This window comes from Emydura macquarii, unplaced genomic scaffold (genome assembly GCF_026122565.2).
Source record: "Emydura macquarii macquarii isolate MOO-44397 ecotype Brisbane River unplaced genomic scaffold, CSIRO-AGI_Emac_v2 contig_573, whole genome shotgun sequence".
NCBI classification, from domain to species: Eukaryota; Metazoa; Chordata; order Testudines; family Chelidae; genus Emydura; species Emydura macquarii.
Window position 1 is genome coordinate 40,762 of NW_027130710.1, and position 23,198 is coordinate 63,959.

Sequence of the window (23,198 nt, forward strand, 5' to 3'; positions counted from 1 at the left end):
TGCCACCACCGAGAACAGCCTAGCCCCGTCCTCCCTGGAACCCCCTTTCAGGTAGTTAAAGGCCGCTATCAAATCCCCCCTCATTCTTCTCTTTTGCAGACTAAACAAGCCCAGTTCCCTTAGCCTCTCCTCATAAGTCCTGTGCTCCAGCCCCCTAATCATTTTTATTGCCCTCCGCTGTACTCTCTCCAACTTGTCTACATCCTTTTTGTAGTGGGGGGCCCAAAACTGGACACAATACTCTAAATGCGGCCTCACCAATGCCGAATAGAGGGGAATAATCACTTCCAGCGTCCTGCTGGCAATGCCCCTCCTAATGCAGCCCAATATGCTATTAGCCTTCTTGACAACCAGGGCACACTGCTGACTCATATCCAGCTTTTTATCCACTGTTACCCCCAGGTCCTTTTCTGCGGAACTGCTGCCTAGCTCATCAGTCCCCAGTCTCTAGCTGTGCATGGGATTCTTCCTTCCTAAGTGGAGGACTCTGCACTTTTCTTTGTTGAACTTCATTAGATTTCTTTTGGCCCAATCCTCCAATTTGTTTAGGTCCTTCTGTATCCTATCCCTACCTTCCAGGGTGGATTTCCCATTATTGGAAGTTTTAAAACCATGTTGGACACACACCTAGGAAGGATGGTCTAGCTTGACTTGGTCCTGTCCTAGCACAGGGCACTAGCCTTGATGACTTGTTGAGCTCCCTTCCAGCCCTCCATTTCTATGGTTCTGTGCTTTCTCCCATGCTGCTCTTTGGACGAACTCCCCCATAAACATCCCCAGACCTACCTTGTTATCCTCCTTCCTGTCCCTCCGTACCACTCACCTGTTCCATGAAGCTTTCAAACACATGGCAATGGTTAGGCTGCTGGTGTGCTGAGGAGACTATCTATCAAGGTGATACATGTTGTCTTTACAATTTCCTTGTGTTCCCCCATCGCTATTCAGGGGCATTGGACCTGTATTCCCACTCTGTGGTCCTGCAAGAGCACCCACTCTCAGGCTGCCCAGTCATCACCCCTCTTGAATGGAAACCCACATTTCTCTCCCTACTCTACTACTAAGTGCTACAGCAATAGATGTAGTAAACGATGATAATGCGGAAGATCTGGGCAGTGGGAGGGAAGGTGTTAGAGAGTGGGGAGAGGAGGCTATGGAGCAAAGAGCTCCTATGAGTGGGGAGCCTGGGGGCAGTAGTAAGGGGTGGGAATACCATGGAACAGCTGCTGTAGGGAGTTTGGACATTTGGGAGGGCAGGAAGCAATGGAACTCAAGGATCTGGAAGGATTGGTGCTGGTTACAGTAAAGCGAGCATGGGTGCTGGTTAGCGGTGCTAGCAATCAGAGGGAGCAAAAGAACACATTTCTGGCTAAGGAACAATTCAGACAGTGGGATGATGGGGTGAAAGTGGCTGGGGACCAGGAAATTTGGGAGAACTGGTAGCGGAGGGCTGTGGGCAATGGGAGGGAAGGAGAGGACACAAGGAGTGGTTGGTTGCTCCTTAGTCCCAGGAGATGGAGAAGGCTGAGAGCAGTGAAAAGAAGAGGTTTTGGGGGTCATAGTGATTGGCAAGGCTAGCTGCCTGTCTGTACCCTTCATCTCTCTGAGTGTTCCCCTTCAGCTGCCAGGCCTCTGCCTTTCCCCCTCCAGCAGTGCCTGTGAACCTCTCTGTCAGTAAAAAGGGGGACTTCATTTCTGACTGAAGTCTTTCCTTTCTGGGACATTGGATTTAGGTGCCCCTTTGATCATGTGTCTGGCTATGTGTGTTCCCAGTAGACATGGGCACAGTGAAATCTCTACTAAGAAGAGTGTCGTGCATGTTTGAGCACATGGAGCACTGGCCCCAGAATTTTACTGCTTCAAAATGGGTGGGGTTAAAATAACAGAACTTTTTTGTGCTTGACAAATGTCTCGTGAATTCACTTGATCTCACTTGTCTTCTTTGTCCTAAGCAGGGTTCACAGTTTCTAAACCTGATGTCATCTCCCAGTTGGAGCAAGGGGAAGAGCAGTGGGCCCCAGATCAACAGGGCTCAGTGGAAAGAGAGACCCTCAGAGGCAGCTGCACCGGTGAGGGATCATTAACCTGTTGGTGCCTGAAGGAAACAGCTGGGATTCCCAGTAGAGATCTTTGTGAGCTCACTGTGTTCAGGATTGTCCCCAGCAGGTGCCACATCCTCAGGGCAGACATTGCTGATGGCTTCTTACCCATCCTGACTAACTCCCGGCAGTACTCCTTCCCTGAACTCGCTTCTCTCTGAGTGTTTGGATGGGAGCTGGATATAGAATTGATCCTCTCCTCACTCCCCTTTGGGGAAGAGTTTGGAAATTCAGTCCCAGATTTTTTTTTCCCCCCAATCTTCAGCTGTTCTTTTGGTTTGTTCTCCGCTTTTCTGTTCCTGTTTCTGAGGTTTTTCTTTCTCTGTCAAGCAGGTGATGGGATAGTGGGTGAGACCATGGAGGAGAATCCCCAGCAGGAAGATGATGAGCAAGTGAAACTACATGGGGCATTATTGCAAAGATGCAAAGGGAGTTGTGAGCAGGGAAAATCCTGTGAGAGTCAGCAGAGGCCAGATAATCGTCAGGAAAACCAGCCAATGCAGAAAGTTGGTAAAGCTGTTAATTATCGGGGAACTCACCAAGGCCTCAAGGAAACCATGGCCCAGCAGACAATCCCCACGAGAGAAAGAAATAACACATGCGTTGAGTGTGGCAAAAAGTTTAGTAGGTGCTCATGCGTTATTACACATCAGAGGATCCACACAGGAGAGAAACCCTTTAAATGCTGTGAATGTGGGAAAATCTTCGCTTGGCGCTCAGCCTTTATCACACATCAAAGGATGCACACAGGAGAGAAACCCTATGAATGCTGTGAGTGTGGGAAAACCTTCGCTTGGCGCTCAGCTCATATCAGACATCAAAGGATTCACACAGGGGAGAAACCCTATGAATGTTGTGAGTGTGGGAAAACCTTCACTGAGCGCTCACACCTTAATGCACATCAAAGGATCCACACAGGGGAGAAACCCTATGAATGCTCTGAGTGTGGGAAAACCTTTGCTCGGCACTCTGTCCTTATCACACATCGGAGGATACACACAGGGGAGAAACCCTATGAATGCTGTGAGTGTGGGAAAACCTTCTCTCAGCACTCAGCCCTTATTACGCATCAGAGGATGCACACAGGGGAGAAACCCTATGAATGCTGTGAGTGTGGGAAAACCTTTGCTTGGTGCTCAGCCCTTATCACACATCAGAGGATTCACACAGGGGAGAAACCTTATGAATGCTGTGAGTGTGAGAAAACCTTCACTAATCGCTCATCCCTTATCACACATCAGAGGATTCACACAGGGGAGAAACCCTATGAATGCTATGAGTGCAGGAAAACTTTCCTTCAGTGCTCAGCCCTTATGAGACATCTGAGGATGCACACAGGGGAGAAACCCTATGAATGCTGTGAGTGTGGGAAAACCTTTGCTGAGCGCTCAACCCTCATTACACATCAGAGAATCCACACTGGAGAGAAACCCTATGAATGCTCTGAGTGTGGAAAAGCCTTCACTGAGCGCTCACACCTTATTACACATCAGAGGATACACACAGGAGAGAAACCCTATGAATGCTGTGATTGTGGGAAAACTTTTGCTCGGCACTCAAACCTTATTACACATCAGAGGATCCACACAGGGGAGAAACCTTTTGAATGCTGTGAGTGTGGGGAAACCTTTGCTTGGCGCTCAATCCTTATCACACATCAGAGGATTCACACAGGGGAGAAACCCTATGAGTGCTGTGAGTGCAGGAAATCCTTCTCTCAGCGCTCACACCTTATTACCCATCAGAGGATCCACTCAGGGGAGAAACCCTATGAATGCTTTGAGTGCAGGAAAACCTTCTCTCGGCACTCAAACCTTATTAAACATCAGAGGATCCACACAGGAGAAACCCTATGAATGCTTTGTGTGCAGGAAAACCTCTCGGTGCTCAAACCTTATTATAAATCAGAAGATCCATACAGGAAAGAGACCCTATGAATGCTCCAAATGTGTGAAATTGTTCCATCAGAGGTCAGCCCTTATTTATCATCAGAGAAGCTGCAAGAGCAATAAAGACCATAAAAGCCTTGTTTAGGGCTGAGAAAAGATTTTTTTTTCTTTTGCTAATTCCCACCTAATGAACTTTAAGGCAGCATTTGTGGCACTGCAGTCTCCAGCTCAGTTGTCTGCTTTTCCCTTTTGCAGCTCACCCTCACTTGGGGTGAATCCTACAGACTTTTTCATCTATTCCTTTGTCCTGTATCATGGAAATGTGTGTCCCTCCACCAGGAATGTCAACCAATCCCAGGTGGAGGAAACAGGAGTGATCTCAACTAGGTATGTGACAGATAAATCTACCTGGGCCTTGATACCACTATGATTTTCCATGGAGTTAGGTAGCTTGAGTTAGCTATCCTGATGTAAAGACACAGCTTTAAAAAAAATAATAGCCCTTGTATGGTGGCTGGGATAGTTTAATTAATCCTCAAGATCTGATATAACCTCCATCACGTTTCCTAGTCTAAACAGATTTGGGGCATCATATTGATACTTTTCCTGCCTCTGCAAAGGGATAGTTAGTCACCAGGTTCCCCCACCAGGGACACTGACTCCCATTTGTTCTCACATTGCATTGGGTTGTGCTGAATAGCAGCTGGTGTTTGTACCATTTTTCTCATTTTAAATATATTTAAATATAACAAAGAGAAGGAGTTAGGATTGGAGAGAGGAAAAAAGTTTTTTCAACCTCAAACAAGTGATGAAGAAGTGGTGGGTTGGAGAGGTTCCCCGGCAGTGTTTCCTGTTTGAGCCATGTACAATGTGTGATATGATTCTGTGTTCTCAGCCCTCTGCTTTGGAATCACATTTTTTGGTTTCTTTGACCCTAAAACACAGTAATTTGGGCCTGAGATGAAAGAGTCACAGACCTGGAAGGGGAATTTGAATGGATCTCAAATTCAGTGTAATCATTTGGCATTTAAGTCTCTGTTTCCAACGGTTGGCAAAGCCTCGTTTAGGATTTTTCCTACTGAGATGGGATGGTTTGCAGATGGGGAGATGGAATTTTTGTTTAATTTTTTGTATTTTTTATTACAACGATGCTAGAACTTTTGTAAATAATATGACTCAATGGTAATGAGTGAAGCAGGTTTGAATATATCACAGGAGAATGCAATAGGAGAATCACTCGTCCTGATTCTGAGTCATCAGATTTAATCTGCTCTGGAATTTCTAATGATGTGAAATTGCATGTATTTTATACCTCTCTGTGTGTGGGTTTTTCTCTTTTTTGAGGACCATTTGGTCACATAACTGGATATTAGTTTGATTTGCCAGAGTGTAGCTCAGATTTATTGGGAACTTTGAGAAAATGACTCTTTGCTATAATAGTCATTTCTTATTTTAGTTTTGCGTTTTCCCTGCCCCCTCCATAATGACAAGGAGAAATTTTCAAGTGCAGTTCAGTTAATGGAAGAAATATTCCAAACAACTGGACATGCTACCAAGTTAAATCTCCGGTCTGAAATAATGAACAACATCACACCCCAAATTGTGCAACCAACTGAAGTAACTGGATATAATCAATGTTGTTCAATTGTTTAAGTCAATATATTTTCGTGATTCGGGGAGATAATTCCACAGCAAGTGACTAGGAATTAGGCAAAAGGTATTTGTTTCCAAAAGTGTTGTGACCAGGCTTTTGTGACAGACTGTACCCCTGTGTTCACACCCTACATTCTTGGAGTAATTTTTTTACGAGGCATATCTTGTGAGGTACCATTTTAAAAATGCATAATTCGCTGATCAATAATGTCTTCGCAAAGTGCACACAGCAGTGTTATATGTGAAATAATAAACACAAGCTGCAATCAGGACTAATAGCATGTTATCCAGATAAATGTGGGGAGTGGCCAAAACCAGTTCCTCAGAGACAAAGGGTAATTGATGCCTCAACCAAGTGTAAATAAGGCTGATGGACCATTACCTGCTAAGTGGCCATTCTTTGGCAGGAAAAAGGGCAGAGGCAAAAAAAAAATCTACATTTTAAGAAAGAAACAGCTTGGAGTTCCTTTCCACACAGACTGCCTATAGCTGTTCCCAGCTGGAAATGCTTCTCAAAGTGGGGATAGGACTATAAAAAGATGGGGGGATACTCCCCAAACACCCCTCTCTTTCCCTGCCCATTGCATTCTCTGCACCTGAGAAGATGAAATGACACAGACGCTGGCTGGATTAGGGGGACCTTGAATGATATTATCTAACATCGATATTTCAAAATGATAATAATTCATATGAGATATGCCATGTCAGATACAGTTAGGAAGGTTATAATTTGCTAAGGATGATTATATTGTTTATGTGTGAGACTCTAGGCCCGAAAAAGCCAAGCAACTTTACATTTGTATGGCCCAACTCTGACTTTTGAGACATATTACAGGAAAATACAATGGTAGTGAGGGTCGTTCCTCATAAGTAGACTAGAGCTTTGATATGCAAGTGTATTGTTGGTAGTTATTTGATGTTGTTTACATATATTTTGTTAGAGGTTAGCAATGTAGATAAACTGCTTTCCTGTCTATTAGTGTCGTTCTATTTGATTAAAAGGTCAAAAGGGAATATTAACAGCTAGATGGACCTTTGATGTAACAACATCATTTGCCTATATTGCTCTTTGCAGTTTATGTAAACTGTCTGTTAACTGTGCTAATGCAGCTAATTACCTATGTGTGCCTAGGAGATTAAGGTTTTACTTCAAAGGACAATATGCATTACTATTCTCTAGTCAAGAAAGCGTCTGTGGACTGTCTTGAGAGTTTAAACGGCTATTGCTGTCTGTATTGTCTAAGGAAGACCCATTGAGTAAAGATCATACGTCTCTTTCATCAAAGCCCACATGAGGGAGTTACCTGCAAGTGCCCACCTTGCTTCAACAATAATGGAAGCTTCAGACCTGATCCTTTTTATCTCAAATCTGTCCAGGATCATCAGGGAAAGTTTGGATTGCAAGATGGAGATCCCAGCACCAGCCTGGAATCACCCTGCTAATTCTCATGGGAGAATTTGAACAAACTCTGCACATGAACTCTGCACAGTTCATTTCTCTGAACTGGATTACTAACAAAGAAGCTCTAAACAAGGACTGATGACCTCCAAGCTGTTTGGGTAATTTCAGAGACTTTGCAATTTAAGAACTTTGCAATTCAGTTATCATCTCTACTTTGAAAGTGACCTAAGAGCTTTATTTTCATCTGTGTATGTATACTGACCTTTTAACCATTACTCTTCCTTTTTTTTTTTAATAAACATTAGTTAATAAGCATTGGTTTTAAGTGTATATTTGGGTAATATCTGAATTATTCATTGACCTGTTTGGTAACGTGCCCAATTCTTTGGGATTGGTAGAACTTTTTTACATATGATGGATAAAGATTTTCAATAATCCCCATCATATTTGACTTGGCTGTCTGGGTGCTAGCCAAAGAGCTGGATAGTTTTAAGGGAACTGTGTTTTATCTACTGATTGACCAGTGACGTTCTCAGAACCTGTTTGTTGCTGGCTTGGTATATCTTATGGAATAAAAACCACCAGTATTTAGGGCTTTGCCTGTCTGCCCCATTCCTTGCAGTTTCCCCTGTTTAAGCTATCTCAGCGTGGCTCCCTTGGAGGCTGTCATAATGTGTATGTGTCATATTTGTATTGGAAGTAATGGATATCTTTGTATCTGTATTTCAACTTGTCTGTTTTGTGGGCAACACTCCAGACAGGATGGCAGCAGCTCTAGCCTGCTTAGTGGGTCATTAAGGAAACTCACAGGTACTGAGAGCCCAGGAGGAGAAGCCAGGGCTACACCTGATGAATCACCAGGACTTACTCATGTGACCCTGGACTCCATCTTATTTCTGTATATTTCCACAAGCAGCATGGCAAGGGCAAAGGGACATAAAAGGTAGCAGCACCACACCCATATTGTCTTTAGTATTCTGTCTTCATCTAGTTCTGGATCATCTGCAATTGAAGCTGTGAGAAAAAGGACTGACACCCATCCAGTTACTGGCTATACACCGGAGGGACTATACAAGCCTGCAAACCACAATTCTACTTGAAACCTGATATATATGGACTTTTAAATCATTTGTATGTATCTGATCGCTTTAATCCTTTAACATTTCTCTTATAGTTTGTTTCTTTCCTTTTATAAAAAACATTTAGTTTTAGTTACTAAAGGATTGGCCAGCAGCCTGGTATTTTGGGTAAGATCCAAACATATAATGATTTGGTAATGTGGCTGACACTTTGGAGTCAGGAGAACCTTTTGATAAAGAGCACTGAGTTTTAAATAACTTAACTCTTTAGTGGACCTCGTGGCTGATTGGGAGCCAGAGACTGAAATGTAGTAAAAGGGGCTGTGTATATTTTGTTGTGGCTTCTTGATACCTAGTTTAGGGAATCAGAAGCACTGTTCATGGCTGGTTGGGAAGTCTGACTTCAGTGTTACCCACCATCACTGGGAGAATCTGCTGTCCTTGTGCAGCCTGCCCTGACCTTAGTGTTTTCCAGTGGCAACCGTAGGCACGGACGAGTCACAGACACAGCTGTTGAGCTTTGGTTGAAGAGTCCTGACCTAAAAGGTTTGGTCAGTAAGACTCCTGAAGCTCGTGCTGAGAAAAATTTGCTTTGAAACTAAGATACTTTCTTAAGTATGTGTGAGTAAGCATTTTATCTTTATTTTTCTTGTAACATTTATGGCTTTTCTGCCTCATGCCTGTACTCATAAAATCTATATCTTTGTCGATAACAAACTTACATAGTTTCATATAAACCTCGGTGTTGAAACTGAAGTTTCTAAATAACTATTTGAAATAATAAGTGGGTGTATTATTCTCTTAAAGGTTTATTGGACTTCATATATTTTGTATTGTCCAGCAGAGGCTGGGCAGTACAGAACATACATTTCTGGGGGATGTCTTGGCCTGGGAATGGGTTGGGGGTCACCCTGCAGTATAAAGAAGGCTGGGGAAAGGCTGAGAGTAACCCAAGTGTGACTGGCAGGCTGCAGTTACACACAGACCCTCAGGGTGTGTCTTGCATGCTGGGAAGGTTCTTTGTGAGTGGCCCAGGTAGGAGCTACTTCGGCAAGGCATTGGAAGGCACCCAGAGTTTCAGGGCACGGATGACACAGCTACTCATTAGTCTGGATTGTGCCCTGGTATGTCACAGTTATGATTTGGGAAATGCTGTCCTGAACTATGCAGATGTGGAGGAAATAGAAATGTGTTTCTGTTGAACTCACCCCTTAGTAGGAACTGCAGGTGGGTGTAAAATACAATCTGTGTGGAAGGTGAGAACTGCAGGAAAATAAATAACTATTTTTTGCCAAGAAGCCCCACCTCAGGCAACTAACGGAGATTGTGATCCAGGCTTATGTCTAGTTTCTAACTTACACCTGTGCCACCAATGTAAAGGAATAAACTGGCCATGTTTGAAGAAGTTATTCCTCACTAGCACTGCTGAGATTTTGGGTGGTTTGCTAAAGGATTCTACTCCAGACAAGTGTAGATTTAGCAAAGGGAAGGATTTGGCAAGAACTCAGGTAGAAATAGCAGGCACCCAGTTGTTGGTTTTCACCCCAGAGAAGGAAGCTATGGAGAACTCTGGCCCACAGCAAAATGTTTTTAGAACACTACTTCCTGCTTCAGCAGCATTGATTACAACCTCAGAAGATGCCAGGGTTACACTGGAAACAATTGTCCTTTACCCTTTGGTTTCAAACTGTCATGGGGAAACGAGATAAACCGTTGGTGCCTTCAGAGGACATTCCTTCCCATGGATTCCAGTCTGGCTGCCTGGCTGCACAAGGACTTTCATGGTGTGTGAGTGATGGTAACCACGCTTCCCCCTTTCTAACATAGGGATAATGCCACTGAGCCCCCTTTGTGAAGTGCTTTGGGGTCTAGGGCTGAGAAGCTCCTGTAGAAATGCTGCATATTGTCATGGCAATAAAACAGTCTGACCTGCAGGGATTGGCTCAGTGGCTGCTGGATGGTTTGGAGACAGCCTCATCCCTTCTCTTGACAGTGGCTGTAGCTAGCTCTTCCAGCAGGAATTGCTCCAGCTGCTGCTCCTCCACAAACCCAAGCAGCCCCTCATATTCCCAGAAGATCTTTTGCCTCTTGGCTTCTGTCTGTTTCTGCCATGACAGAGAGAGGGGAGCTTGAAAAAGGGGGAGAACTGTAAATGTGCCTCCCAACAGATGGGTATCTCTTTACCAGAGCACAGTTTCTCTTGCAGTGCATGATGGGAAGTTCATTTAGGCCAGGAAGGAGGAGGAATCAGGGTGGGGGAAGCTGCACATTGCTAACAGGATGGGCTTTTCTCATCAGATTGTCCTGAGCCAAAATCTTCATCTCTCCAGCTCACGTTTCCTCTCCTATGTCCCCTAGGTGTGAAAGGAAGTAGGTCACTGAACTATCTAATGAGCCATCGGGCAGGAAGAGGAGCTCTCCCTGGCTCAGTTGCTCCCCTGTGCACTCTGGGATACTCACACATCCCTCCCCGCTGCAGCCCCCTTTCCGGGCTATTTAGGAGCTCAGGGACCCAGAGCAGAGGGCAAACCAAGCAAATAGGACCTTGCTTCTCCCTTCTGGAGAGTGTCCATCTTGCCCATCTTCCAGGCTGCACTCCCCCTCTTCCCACCCAGGAGCCACCCACTCCCCATGCTACCCCTGGTCCCACCACACTGCCCTGCTGCCTGCCAGGCTGGAGCAACCTCCATGCTGGGCTCCTGGCCCCAGCCATGGCTCCTCTGCATCCACAAACAGCAGCTCAAAATGTTCCCAGGCCCTGCACCATGTGCTACTGGGAATCCAGAGAGGTCTGAGCCTGCTCAATAACATCTGCTGAAGCTGCTGGCCTCCCTCAGCCATGACTGCCAGCAGTATCTGCTCCTTGCTGAAAGCAGGGCTGCTAAATGGGGCAAATTGGAGATGAGCAATGGGCAGAATTTGTGCAGGGGAGGCAAGCTGAATGCACAGGTGGGGCAAAGAGGTGGAGGCACAGGAGACAGAGGGGCAAAGTCAGGTCCAGGTAATAGGAGCTGGGGTTAAGAAAAGGGGAGGTGCACTGCTGGACAGTGGCACTGGGGGGAATCCCAGGCTAGTGAGGGGTACAGAGGATATGAGTTACCTCAACATGGGCTGAGCCTTCCACAGTGTTTGTGATAGTAGAGAGTGGGGGGCAGAGGAGCTTTATTCCCCTCTCCCAGGCTGGTCCTCCACAGTACCCACTCCCGAGCCCGTCTTCCTGAGGGCACAGCACCTCCTGAGGCCTGGACCTAGGGCTGTCAATTTCAGTTAATGCCTGGGATTAACTGAAAATAAAATTACCGCATTTATTTTTTCATTGCCTTAATCACCTATCTCTGGGTGGGGAGGGAGACCTGGGCAGTAGGCTGGAGCCTAAGCCCCAGTCTGCAGTAGCTCCATGATCAGTGGGGGACTGAAGCCCTAAGCTGGGCTGATATTCTGAGGTGGTCTGAATCCTCTTACCCCGAGCAACTGGGCTGAAGCTGCAAACACTGATCCAAGCTAAAGCCTGGAGCCTCAAACACCGAGGGGGACTGAATTCTTAAGCCCTGAGCAGGGCTGAAGCCCCGGAGGGTGAAGGTAGGGGGATCACAATTTTTTCTAGTAGAAGTCACAATTTTTTAAAGTCCAAATGGAGTTGCCAGCACAGAAGGTTTGAGAAGCAGTGCCATAGAGAACAGGTGTCTGGTGAGCTCGGCCTCCCTGCACCAGCCTCTCTGCCCCTGCCCTGAGGTAAAATCCACCTTCCTTGCAAACAAGGGCTCACTCAGCTGAAGGGAGCTATGGGGAAAAAAACAATTCTATATATGCAAGTTCAATTTCCATAATAAAGAGGTTGCTGTACAGTACCTGTATGAGGTGAATTGAAATAATCTTTCTTTTGTTTATCTTACCTTATTGAGGGCATAGGAACAAACCATCCCGATGTGCGGAAAGAACAGCGAATATGGCAGGCAACCAGCTTGGCTTAACAAAGAAATCTTCAGTGAGGTTAAACACAAAAAGAAAACTTAGAAGACGTGGAAGCTTGGTCAGATGACTAGGGGGGAGTTTAAAAATACTGCTCAAGCAAGCATGAGTGAAATCAGTAAGGCCAAAGCGCAAATGGAGTTACAGCTAGCAAGGGACGGGAAGCGTATCAAGTAGGGTTTCTATGGGTATGTTAGTAACAAGAAGGTCAGTGAAAGTGTGGGCACCTTACAAAATGAGGGAGGCAACCTCCTGACAGATGATGTGGGAAATCTGAAGTATTCAATGTTCTTTTTGCCTCTCTCTTCACCGACAAGGTCAGCTCCCAGACTACAGCACTGGGCAACACGGAATGTGGGGTGAGCAGCCCTCAGTGCTGAAAGAACAAGTTCAGGACTATTTAGGAACACTGGATATGCACAAGTTCATGCGGCTGTATGCAATGTATCCAAGGATGCTGAGGGAGTTGGCTGATGTGATTGCAGAGCCCTTGGCCATTATCTTTGAAAACTCATGGCAATCAGGAGAGGTCCCAAATGACTGGAAAAAGGCAAACACAGTGCCAATCTTCAAAAAAGGAGGATCTGGGGAACTACAGACCAGTCAGCCTCAACTCAGTCCCTGTAAAAATCATGGAGCAGGTCCTCAAGGAATCCATTTTGAGGCACTTGAAAGAGAGGAAGGTGATCAGGAACAGTCAGCATGGATTCACTAAGGGCAAGTCATGTCTGACTGACCTAATTGCCTTCTGTGATGAGATGACTAACTGTGGATGTGGAGAAAGCGGTGGACGTGATATACCTTGACTTTAGCAAAGCTTTTGATGCAGTCTTCCGTAGTATTCTTATCAGCAAGTTAAATAAGTTTGGGTTGGATGAATGGCCTATAAGATGGATAGAAAGCTGGCTAGATCATTGGGCTCAATGGGTAGCTGCCTGGTTTTGTGGAGGGGCAGGGTGTGACTTTCCCTTCTGCAGTCTGGACTGGTCTATTGCTGTGTCACCCCAATTCCCCACTCCTGAAGCAGCTTACTGGGCTTTGCTGTATAAACACCCACTCCTGGGCAGCTCACGCATAGCCACCAGCAAGCAAGTTGCCCCCTCCCCCCCGACTCAGTGAGCCCTCTAGCTGGCCACTCCTGGGATTATACAATGGTTTGACCCCTCCACCAATATCCCTAGTCCCAGATGCAACCCTAAGAACTGCCATTTTACAGAGTTCAGTGCTGCCCACTGGACTCTTCAAGCTCATATATGTCCATCAATTGATCAAAGAAATTGATATGCACCAGCTCTGTCACGCTAAGTGAAGTCTCTACACACACTCGATCCACATGCTCTGCTTTAAATAAAACAAGCAAATAAGTTTACTAAGTACAGGAAGATTTTAAATGATTATATGCCAGAGGAATATAAATCAGATTTGATAAGAAGTAAATAAAAGGCAAATTGCATTCTAAATTAAACTTAACACTTCAGTAGCCTTACAGTCTTTAAATGGTTCTCACCGCAGGCTGGTTGGTCAGCCTCTAACCAGGCTCTCCCGCTGTGGACAGTCTTGATATTGTCTTGCAGATGGATTGCAAGAGAGAGCTCCAGAGAGACAAAATGTCTTCCCTTTTAACATGTTACTTCCCCTCCCTCTGGGGCCTCAACCCTCCCCTTTCAGGGTTAGGTAACAAAAGTATCCATGCATGGTTTTCTCCACATCCTGAGTTGATAAGCATCACCTTATCAGATGCTCAGGCCAGTTCATCATCCATGGAACAGTTGGGCTGTTTTATGCATGCCTTAGTGAGGAGTGAATTACCTCCCTGCTCTTAGTGTTTGCCTGGATCTCCTTTAAGCCATGTGAGACACATACTTGGGAATATTACATAGCAGAGCTTCACAACCATACATACAAGGAATCCATTTTAAGGCACTTAGAAGAGAGGAAGGTGATCAGGAACAGTCAACATGGATTCACCAAGGGAAAGTCATGCCTGACCATTCTGATTGCTTTCTATGAAGAAGTGACTGGCTCTGTGGATGTGGGGAAAGAGGTGGACGTGATATACTTTGACTTTAGCAAAGCTTTTGATACGGTCTCTCACAGTATTCTTATCAGCAAATTAAAGAAGTATGGGTTGGATGAATGGACTATAAATGGCTAGAGAACTGGCTAGAGCATAGGGCTCAACGAGTAGTGATCAATGGCTCCATGTCTAGCTAGCAGCCGGTCACAAGCGGAGTGCCCCAGGGGTCGGTCCTGGGGCCGGTTTTGTTCAAAATCTTCATTAATGATATGGAGGATGGGGTAGATTGCACCCTCAGCAATTTTGCAGATGACACTAAGCTAGGGGGAGTGGTAGATACCCTGGAAGGTAGGTATAGGATACAGAAGGACCTAAACAAACTGGAGGATTGGGCCAAAAGAAATCTGATGAGGTTCAACCAGGACAAGTGCAGAGTCCTGCACTTAGGACAGAAGAATCCCATGCACAGCTACAGACTGGGGACCGATGAGCTAGGCAGCAGTTCTGCAGAAAAGGACCTGGGGTAACAGTGGATAAGAAGCTGGATATGTGTCAGCAGTGTGCCCTGGTTGCCAAGAAGGCTAATAGCATATTGGGCTTCATTAATAGGAGCATTGCCAGCAGATCACGGGAAGTGATTATTCCCCTCTATTCGGCGCTGGTGAGGCTGCATTTGGAGTATTGTGTCCAGTTTTGGGCCCCCCACTACAAAAAGGATGTGGAGAAGTTGGAGAGAGTCCAGCGGAGGGCAACAAAAATGATTAGGGGGCTGGAGCACAAGACTTATGAGGACAGGCTGAGGGAACTAGGCTTGTTTAGTCTGCAGAAGAGAAGAATGAGGGGAGATTTGATAGCAGCCTTTAACTACCTGAAAGGGGGTTCCAGGGAGGATGGAGCTAGGCTGTTCTCAGTGGTGGCAGATGATAGAACAAGGAGCAACAGTCTTAGGTTGCAGTGGGGGAGGTCTAAGTTGGACATTAGGAAAAAGTTTTTCACTAGGCGGGTGGTGAAGCACTGGAATGGGTTACCTAGGGAGGTGGTGGAATCTCCATCTTTAGAGGTTTTTAAGCTGCAGCTTGACAAAGCCCTGGCTGGGATTATTTAGCTGAGGTTAGTCCTGGTTAGTCCTGCTTTGAGCAGGGGATTGGATTTGATGACCTCCCGAGGTCCCTTCCAACTCTATGATTCTATATGACGTTGCAAGAAACATACCATAACATTAATGTTCACTATGTCAGGAGCATTCCAAAAACACCTTAAATAATACCCCGTTACATTATAAGGGTGAGCATGAATGATACACAATCACACCATAAGTTGTACATGGGTGCAGTGTGTCACATAGGAGCTGGAGCACTTCCTGCTGTGACTGCTGGAAGAGCTAGCCAGAGCCACTGACAAGGGAAGGGATGAGGGCGTCAAACTGTCCAGGAGATATCCCTGCTTAGTGAGAATGGAGGAGAGAAGGTGCAGCAGCCACTGAGCCAATCCCTGCTCCCTGCAGGTCCTACTGCTTTATTACCATGACAATATGCAGCATTTCTACAGGAACTTCTCAGTCCTAGACCCCAAAGCACTTCACAAAGGGGGCTCAGTGGCATTATTCCTATGTTAGAAAGGGGGAAGCGTGGTTACCGTCACTCACACACCATGAAAGTCCTTGTGCAGCCAGGCAGCCAGACGGGAATCCAGGGGAAGGAATGTCCTCTGAAGGCACCAACTGTTTCTCTTGTTTCCTCATGACACTTCGGAACCAAAGGGTAAAGGACAATTGTTTCCAATTTAACACTGGCATCCTCTGTGGCTGTAATCAATTCTGCTGAAGCAGGGAGCAGTGTTCTAAAAACTGTTCTTCTTCGAGTGATTGCTCATGTCCATTCCACTATAGGTGAGTGGATGCCACCGTGCACAGTTCCTGGAACTTTTTTCCCCTTAGCAGATCCCGTAGGGCCGGCTCTGGTGCCCCCTGGAGTCTCGCGCACATACCGCGGTATATGAGGCACTGCTGACCCTACGCCCCCTCAGTTCCTTCTTTCCACCCGTGACGGTTGCTGGAATAACTCTTGCTCTTCACAAGTACCATTCCCCCTTGTTGAACTTTGTTGTTATTACCTTAGTGTAGTCAAGTAGTTGTTAGGTACTGTTAAGTAGTGTTAGTTTAGAAGATAGATTAGAAGCCTTGATGGGGTGGCTGGGCCATGCCTGGGTCACCTGGCTTTAAGCTATGTGCCTCCTGTGAGAAGGCTTTCCTGCTCAGCGACCCCCATGAATGCTGCCTTAAGTGCTTGGGGAACAACACAGGCGAGAAAAATGGAAAATTTGCAAGGCTTTTAAACCAAGGACCAAAAATGACCGTGACATTAGGTTGAAAGCCATACTAATGGAGGCAGCGCTCAGCCTAGCCACCGAGCCATCCCGATCCACCTTGGCGCCGAGCATCTCCTCGGTGCTGATCGCAACCCCAGCACCGACATTGACTCAGCACAGAGAGGCATCTCCGGTGCCGAGGAAGAAGTGGCAGCGCATAGAGCACGGACACTCCCATGCGCTGCTGTAAGGGCAGGGTCGAGTACGGAGATGCACCAGCCATGGCCCGTTGAGTCCCCTCCAGTGCCTGAATCTCTGAGCAGGGAGCCTCCCCTGACTCCTGGGAGTGGGGGAGTGCCCCTGCCAATGCCATCAACACCAGAGGTTTTTCAGGTGGCAAGAGCCCTGATGGCCTTGCCTACGCCACCTCCGCCCCCTTCCCCTTCCCCGGCCGAGGGAGAGAGGGCTGGTGTCCCGGGGCAAGCCCGCATTGGGTCCCCCCAAAGGGTGGTGGAGACCCTCGGCAGGGATGGAAAAGTCTGCCGCTGGACGGCCATCGGGCGTAGAGCGTGGACCCTCCCCCAACAGTCGCTCCAAGTCTATCTCATCGAGCTGATCCTCCTCTCGGCACTGAAGCTGGTTCCTGACACCGGAGGCAGCGCAAGCCAGGCGGCACCATGCAAGGCCCGCAGTGCGGCATGGAGAAAGTTCAAGTTCTCGATCCCCGGTACCGAGGAGATCGCCCGCAACAAAGCGATGCAGAACACGGTCATTGTCAAGGAGCCTGGCACCAAGGAGTTCACCCGCACCGGCGCTGCGTAGAATCCAGTCACCCTCAAGGGGACGCAGTGCCCGGTTTCCGGAGTCGGATTCGGTACCACAAAGTTCCCAGCAGCACCGCTCCCGTTCCCCGAAGGGCAAATGGCACTGGAAGTCGTCGGTACCGAGACGGCGTTCGTCCACATTGAGCTCTTCGGAGTGCGCCTCTACCCGCTGACACCGGTCACAGAGCGGAGGCAGTCTTCGTCGTCCTCCACGTCAGGGACATCAAGACGGCGATCTCCAGCACAGAGCAGCACAAAGGGCCAGAAAGGGGCTTGGCACCACCACTCCAGTGGCTCGGGGTCCCACATGGGAGGCAGCCGTCAGGACACCCATAAGGGCAGCCGGTGCCCCCACAACACACCTCAGCCGGTGCCACAGCCAGCCCCTGGTTGGCCACACGGGCAATGGCCTTATTGGGGCGCATAGGGCTTTCAGATGGGAACAGGGCCACAGTCTGTACTGTCATCAGGGGTTCAGCCCATGCCACCTGCACCCCAAAAGGCACGTGAGGACTATTCCTCGGACGAGGAATCGAACCCAGGGGAGGGACCTTCGACGGGTGCACCCAGTGTCGGGGGGGAACAGCCACAGGTCGCGCCTTGGCAGTCCTCCTCCTCCTCCCCAGACAAGGCAGCCTCCAGGGACCACATGGCGCCGCTGAAAGATTTTAGGGCACATCAGGAGCTGCTTAAGAGGGTGGCCTCTAACTTACAGCTGGAGGGCAAGGAGTTAGAAGAGGAAGAGAATACCCTCTTCAACGTGCTGGGGGCAGATGCTCCAGCAAGGGTGGCTCTACCCGTCCACAACAGGGTCCTTAAAATTGCCAAAGCCCTGTGACAAACCCCTGCCTCAGTCGCCCCTACATCTAAGGTGGCCGAGAAAAAGTACTATGTCCCGGCTGAAGGGTTTGAGTTCCTGTTCTCCCACCCGGCCCTGGAAACCCTAGTGGTGGATGCGGCCAAACAGCAGGACAGACAGGGTCAGCAGGGGTCCAGTCCCAAAACCAAGGACAATAAGAAACTGGACTTGTTTGGGAGAAAGGTTTATTCAACGGCAGCCTACAGTTCAGGATTGCCAACCACCAGGCCCTGCTGGGCAGGTACAATTTTAACTTATGGGACTCCCTCAGGCAGTTCGCTGAGGCCTTGCCCCAAGACCAGGCCGCAGACTTCACCACTGTCCTGGACGAAGGGATTACAATGGCTAGGGCGGCACTGCAAATGTCCAGCGATGCAGCGGACTCAGCGAGTAGGGCAATGGCCTCCGCCATCGCCATGAGATGCTGCTCGTGGCTGCAGTCCTCCGGGCTGTCGCAGGAGGTGCAGCAGTCAATTCAGGACCTCCCCTTTGATGGCTCGGGCCTGTTTTCGGACTGGACTGATGCTAAGCTGCATGGCCACAAGGATTCCAGGGCCTAGCTCTGCTCCCTGGGCCTGTACACGCCCCAGGCTTCCAGGCGGCAGTCATGGCCCCAGGTGCAGCAGCAACTACGGCCCCCGCCTAGGCCCTTCCAGCCCCATAGGGGCAGGGACAGAAACAGGGGGTTTAGAAGGCAGAATCAGCCCCCTAACTCGTCCTCAGCCTCCCAGCAGGGCCCCCCCCAAGGGGTCGGGCAATTGAAAGGGGCCACCAGATAAAAGGATCACCTTTCTCCACCCAGCGCATCTCCGCGTGGATCACATCCTGCATCAAGTTCTGCTACGAGCAGGCGAAGGTGCCGCTTCCAGGTGTCATCACAGCGCACTCAACCAGAGCTCTCTTCTTCTCCTCCCTTCCTGGCCATCTGCATAGGGAATAAGGCTAACGAAATAACTATCTCCCCTCCCGCGCAAGGCCTTTGATGGGAAGAAAGCATTATCTTCTTTCCCGCCCTTACATACTGTGTTCAAGGTAATGCATCTGCGCTCTGTAAGACAATTCTGTAAACAATAAACAGGGGCGGGTATAATTGTATTAATCATATAGTTAATATTCATTTTATAGTTGTTAATGTAACCAAATAAGGGTCTATGGGGAGTTGCTGGAAATGTACACATTTACATACTGTTATGGATAAAAGGATTGTAAAGTAACCCTCCCATCGCTCTCCTGCAGCGTCGAGGAGGAACGAGCAGGCAATAAAGGACAGCCATCGACCCAATCCACCTCTGGGTCCCCCTGTTTCTCATCTCTTAACACCGCCTTGTTTCCACATGCCACAAACTGTTACAACATTCTATTTAATATTCTATGATTCTATGATTCTAACATGTTGCAGCTGATTGACCCAGGAGGGCAGAGGTGTCCTGGCTATTGTCTGCATACGTGTGACTGGGGAAAGGCCCATCCATCCTCTAGTGCCCTCTACAATGATCACACACCCGGGTCCCATCACCGAAATACATGAGTAACACCTGGGGGAAACGGAGGCACGCACACAGCACTCAGAGAAAACCCCAAGGATATCTCCACTTTGTCACACATCCTCCATGAGACCCTCGCACTGTCTCCTGTCCACCGATGGGTGCACCTGATTGTCACAGCCTCCATACATTTGGGAAGTTATCACAACACGTCACCAGCTCCACTGTATTTATGGTTCAGCATTACTTTCTTTTTAAAGGCCAACTCTTCTAATTTCCTGAAATGTACATATTCACTGTGACCCTCTGCACCCCATGTACACCCTTATGGAGTGATTTGTTTATTGTTCATGTTCACCATTCTAGTATAATTATGTATTATCTAACGTAAAATATGTCATGTAGGGTGTTTTTGGAATGCTCACGACAAACTGAACATTATTGGTATGGTAGTATGTTTCCTGCAATGTCAGATGTATGGTTATGAAGCTCTGCTATGTAATATTCCCAAATGTGTCTCTCACATGGCTTGAATAGATCCAAGCAAACACAAAGCAGAGTGAGAGTTCACGCCTCGCTGAGGCATGAATACAGGAACAATGGACTGGCTTGAGCATCTGATAGGGGATGCTCATCTGATGCAAATGGAAGAAACCATGCCAGACATTGCCGATCACCTGACCTCAGAGGGTGGCGAAGGAGCGGGGGTTAAAGACAGAGGTATTTTGGTCTCTGGAACTCTCTCTTGCATTCTATCTATAAGACAACATCAAGCAACTGCCTGTGGTAAGAAACATCCTAAACTGTAAGGCTGCTGAAGTGTTAAGTTTAGTTTAATGCGATTTACCTTTTTTTGTCTTCCTGATCAACTCTGACTTATACTATTCTGGTTTATAATCATTTTTATTTGTTTGTTTTATCTAAAGCAGTGCACATGGTTTGAGTGTGTGAAGAGACTTCATTTAGACTGACAGAGCTGGTGCATATGAATTTCTTTGATAAACTGATTAACCAATGAGCTTGCAGAGTCCAGTGGGCAGCCCTGAACTCTGTAAAACAGCAGTTCCTAGGGTTGCATCTGGGACTAGGGAAAGTGGCTGGGGGTCACACCATTGCATAATCCAAGGACTGGATGATCAGAAGCCCTCATTCACTAAGGTAAGAGCCGCTTGCTTGCAGGAGGCTATGAGTGAACTGACCCAGGAGTGGGTAGTTCACACAGCTGGGCAAGTACAATACGGGCTCCAGGAGTGAGGGACTGGGGTGACACAGTGATATGCCAGTCCAGATTGCAGAGGCGAATGTCACATTCACATTGTCCTGAATTACACTGCTCATGAGGTGGGTGCAGGCCTGGGTCAGTGCTCCAAAAATGAGGTTAATTGCTCAAGAGTTTCTTGAGCGACAGCCCTCTTAAAACAAGCTTGTGCCAAATATCACCTTGCTCTTATAACAATTTCTTGCACATAAATGGGGCTCAAACTATAGTTCTGATTATCCCGACTAATGCCAGTCACTTGGCATCTATCTCAGCTGGGGTACGGTGCACACGGTCTCTTTGGAGAAGCAGCATTAAACAAGTTAATAACTGCAGAGCTTGGAATTTCAGTTCCGCAAAAGCCAAAAGATAAGAACATAACAATGGCCATAGTGTGTCAGAATAATGGTCCATCTATCCCAGTGTCCTGTCTTCCAATACCAGCCAATGCCAGATGCTTCAGAGGGAATGAACAGAAGGGGGAATTATCAAGTGATCCATTCCCTGTGGTCTACTCAGCATGTGGCAGTCAGAGGCTTAGAAACACCCAGGGCATGGGGTTGCATTTCTGACCGTCTTAGCTAACAGCCATTGATGGACCTATCCTCCAGGAATTTCTCTCATTCTTTTTTGAACCCAGTTACATTTACAGCCTTCACAACATCCCCTGGCAAAGAATTCCACAGGATGACTGTGCACTGTGTGAAGAAGTACTTCCTTTTGTTTTTATAAATCTGCTCCTTTTTTTTTAATCAAATAACACCTGGTTCTTGCCTTGTGTGAAGGGGTAAACAACATTTCCTTATTCACTTTCTCTGTGTCATTCATGGTTTTATAGACCTCCCCCTTAGTCGTCTCTTTTCCGAGAACTGTCCCATTGTTTTTGATCTCTACTCATATGGAAGCTGTTCCATGCCCCTAATCACTTTTGTTGTCCTATGCACCTTTTCCAATTCTAAAATATTTTTTTTGAGATGGGGTGACCCGAACTGCATACAGGATTTAAGGTGTGGCATACCAATGATTTATATAATGGCATGATTATATTTTCTGTCTTATTACCTATTGTTTCCCTAGTGGTTCTTAATTATTTGTTAACTTTTTTGGCTGCCACTGCATATTGAGCGGATGTTTCAGTGAACTATCCACAATGATTCTAAGATTTCCTTCTTGAGTAGTTACAGCTAATTTAGACACCATCATTTTGAATCTATAGTTGTGATTATGTTTTCTAATGTTCATTACTTTGCATTTATCAACACTGTATTTAATCTGCCATTTTGTTCCCCAATCACCCAGTTTGGGGACATTGCTTTGTAACTCTTCTCTGTCTACTTTGGACTTAACTATCTTCAGTAATTTTCTATCATCTGCAACCTTTGCCACCTCCAAGTTTTCCTATGTCAATTATGAGTGTGTTAAACAACAGTGGCCCTAGTACAGATCCCAGACGGACCCCACTATTTTCCTCTCTCCATTGTGAAAACAGACCATTTATTCCTATCCTTTGTTTCCTGTCTTTTAATCAGTTACTGATCCATAAGAGGACCTTCCCTTTTATCTCATGACAGCTTATTTAGCTTCAGAGCCTTTGGTGAAGAACCTTGTTAAAGGCTTTCTGAAATTCCAAGTACACTATAACTACTGGATCACCCTGGTCCGCATGTTTGTTGACCCCATCAGAGAATTCCAATAGACGAGGCATGATTTCTCTTTACAAAAGCCATGTTGACTCTTCCCCATCAAATTATGTTCATCTGTGTGTCTCACAACTCTGTTCTTTAATATAGTTTTCAACCAATTTGCCTGGTACTGGCCTTATGATTACCAGCCTCTAATTGTCAGGATCCTCTCTGGAGCCGTTATAAAAAATTGGTATTACATTAGTTATCCCAGTCATCTGGTATAGAGGCAGATTTAAGTGGTAGGTTACATACTCCAGTCAGTAGTTCTGTACTTTCCGTATATGAGTTCCTTCAGTACTATTGGGTGAATACCCTCTAGTCCTGACGACTTATTAATGTTTAAATTATCAATTTATTCTGAAACCTTCTCTATCAACACTTCAATCTGGGACACTGCCACAGATTTTCTAGCTAAAAAGAATGGCTCAGGTGTAGGAAAGTCCCTCACATCCTCTGCAGTGAAGACTGATGCAAAGGATTCATTTAGCTGCTCTGCAATGACCTTGGCTTCCTTGAGTGGTTGTTTAGCACCTCACTCATCCAGTGGCCACGGATTGTTTGGCAGGTTTCCTGCTTCTGATGTACCTCAAAAAATATGTGTTAATTTCAGTGACTTTTGCTAGTTGCTCTTCAAATTCTTTTTTTGGGCTGCCTAACTATACTTTTATACTTGACT

General features: G+C 46.8%; 1 protein-coding gene across 1 annotated transcript; it reads left to right on the forward strand.

The window, feature by feature from the left end:
• Positions 1 to 1,943: 1,943 nt before the first annotated feature.
• On the forward strand, positions 1,944 to 7,734 carry LOC137147875 (zinc finger protein 658B-like). Its single transcript, XM_067540268.1, is given in 2 exon segments — positions 1,944 to 3,936; positions 3,938 to 7,734. Coding segments are annotated over 2 exon segments (1,677 nt in total). The 5' UTR covers positions 1,944 to 2,452; the 3' UTR covers positions 4,131 to 7,734.
• The last annotated feature ends 15,464 nt before the right edge of the window (positions 7,735 to 23,198 follow it).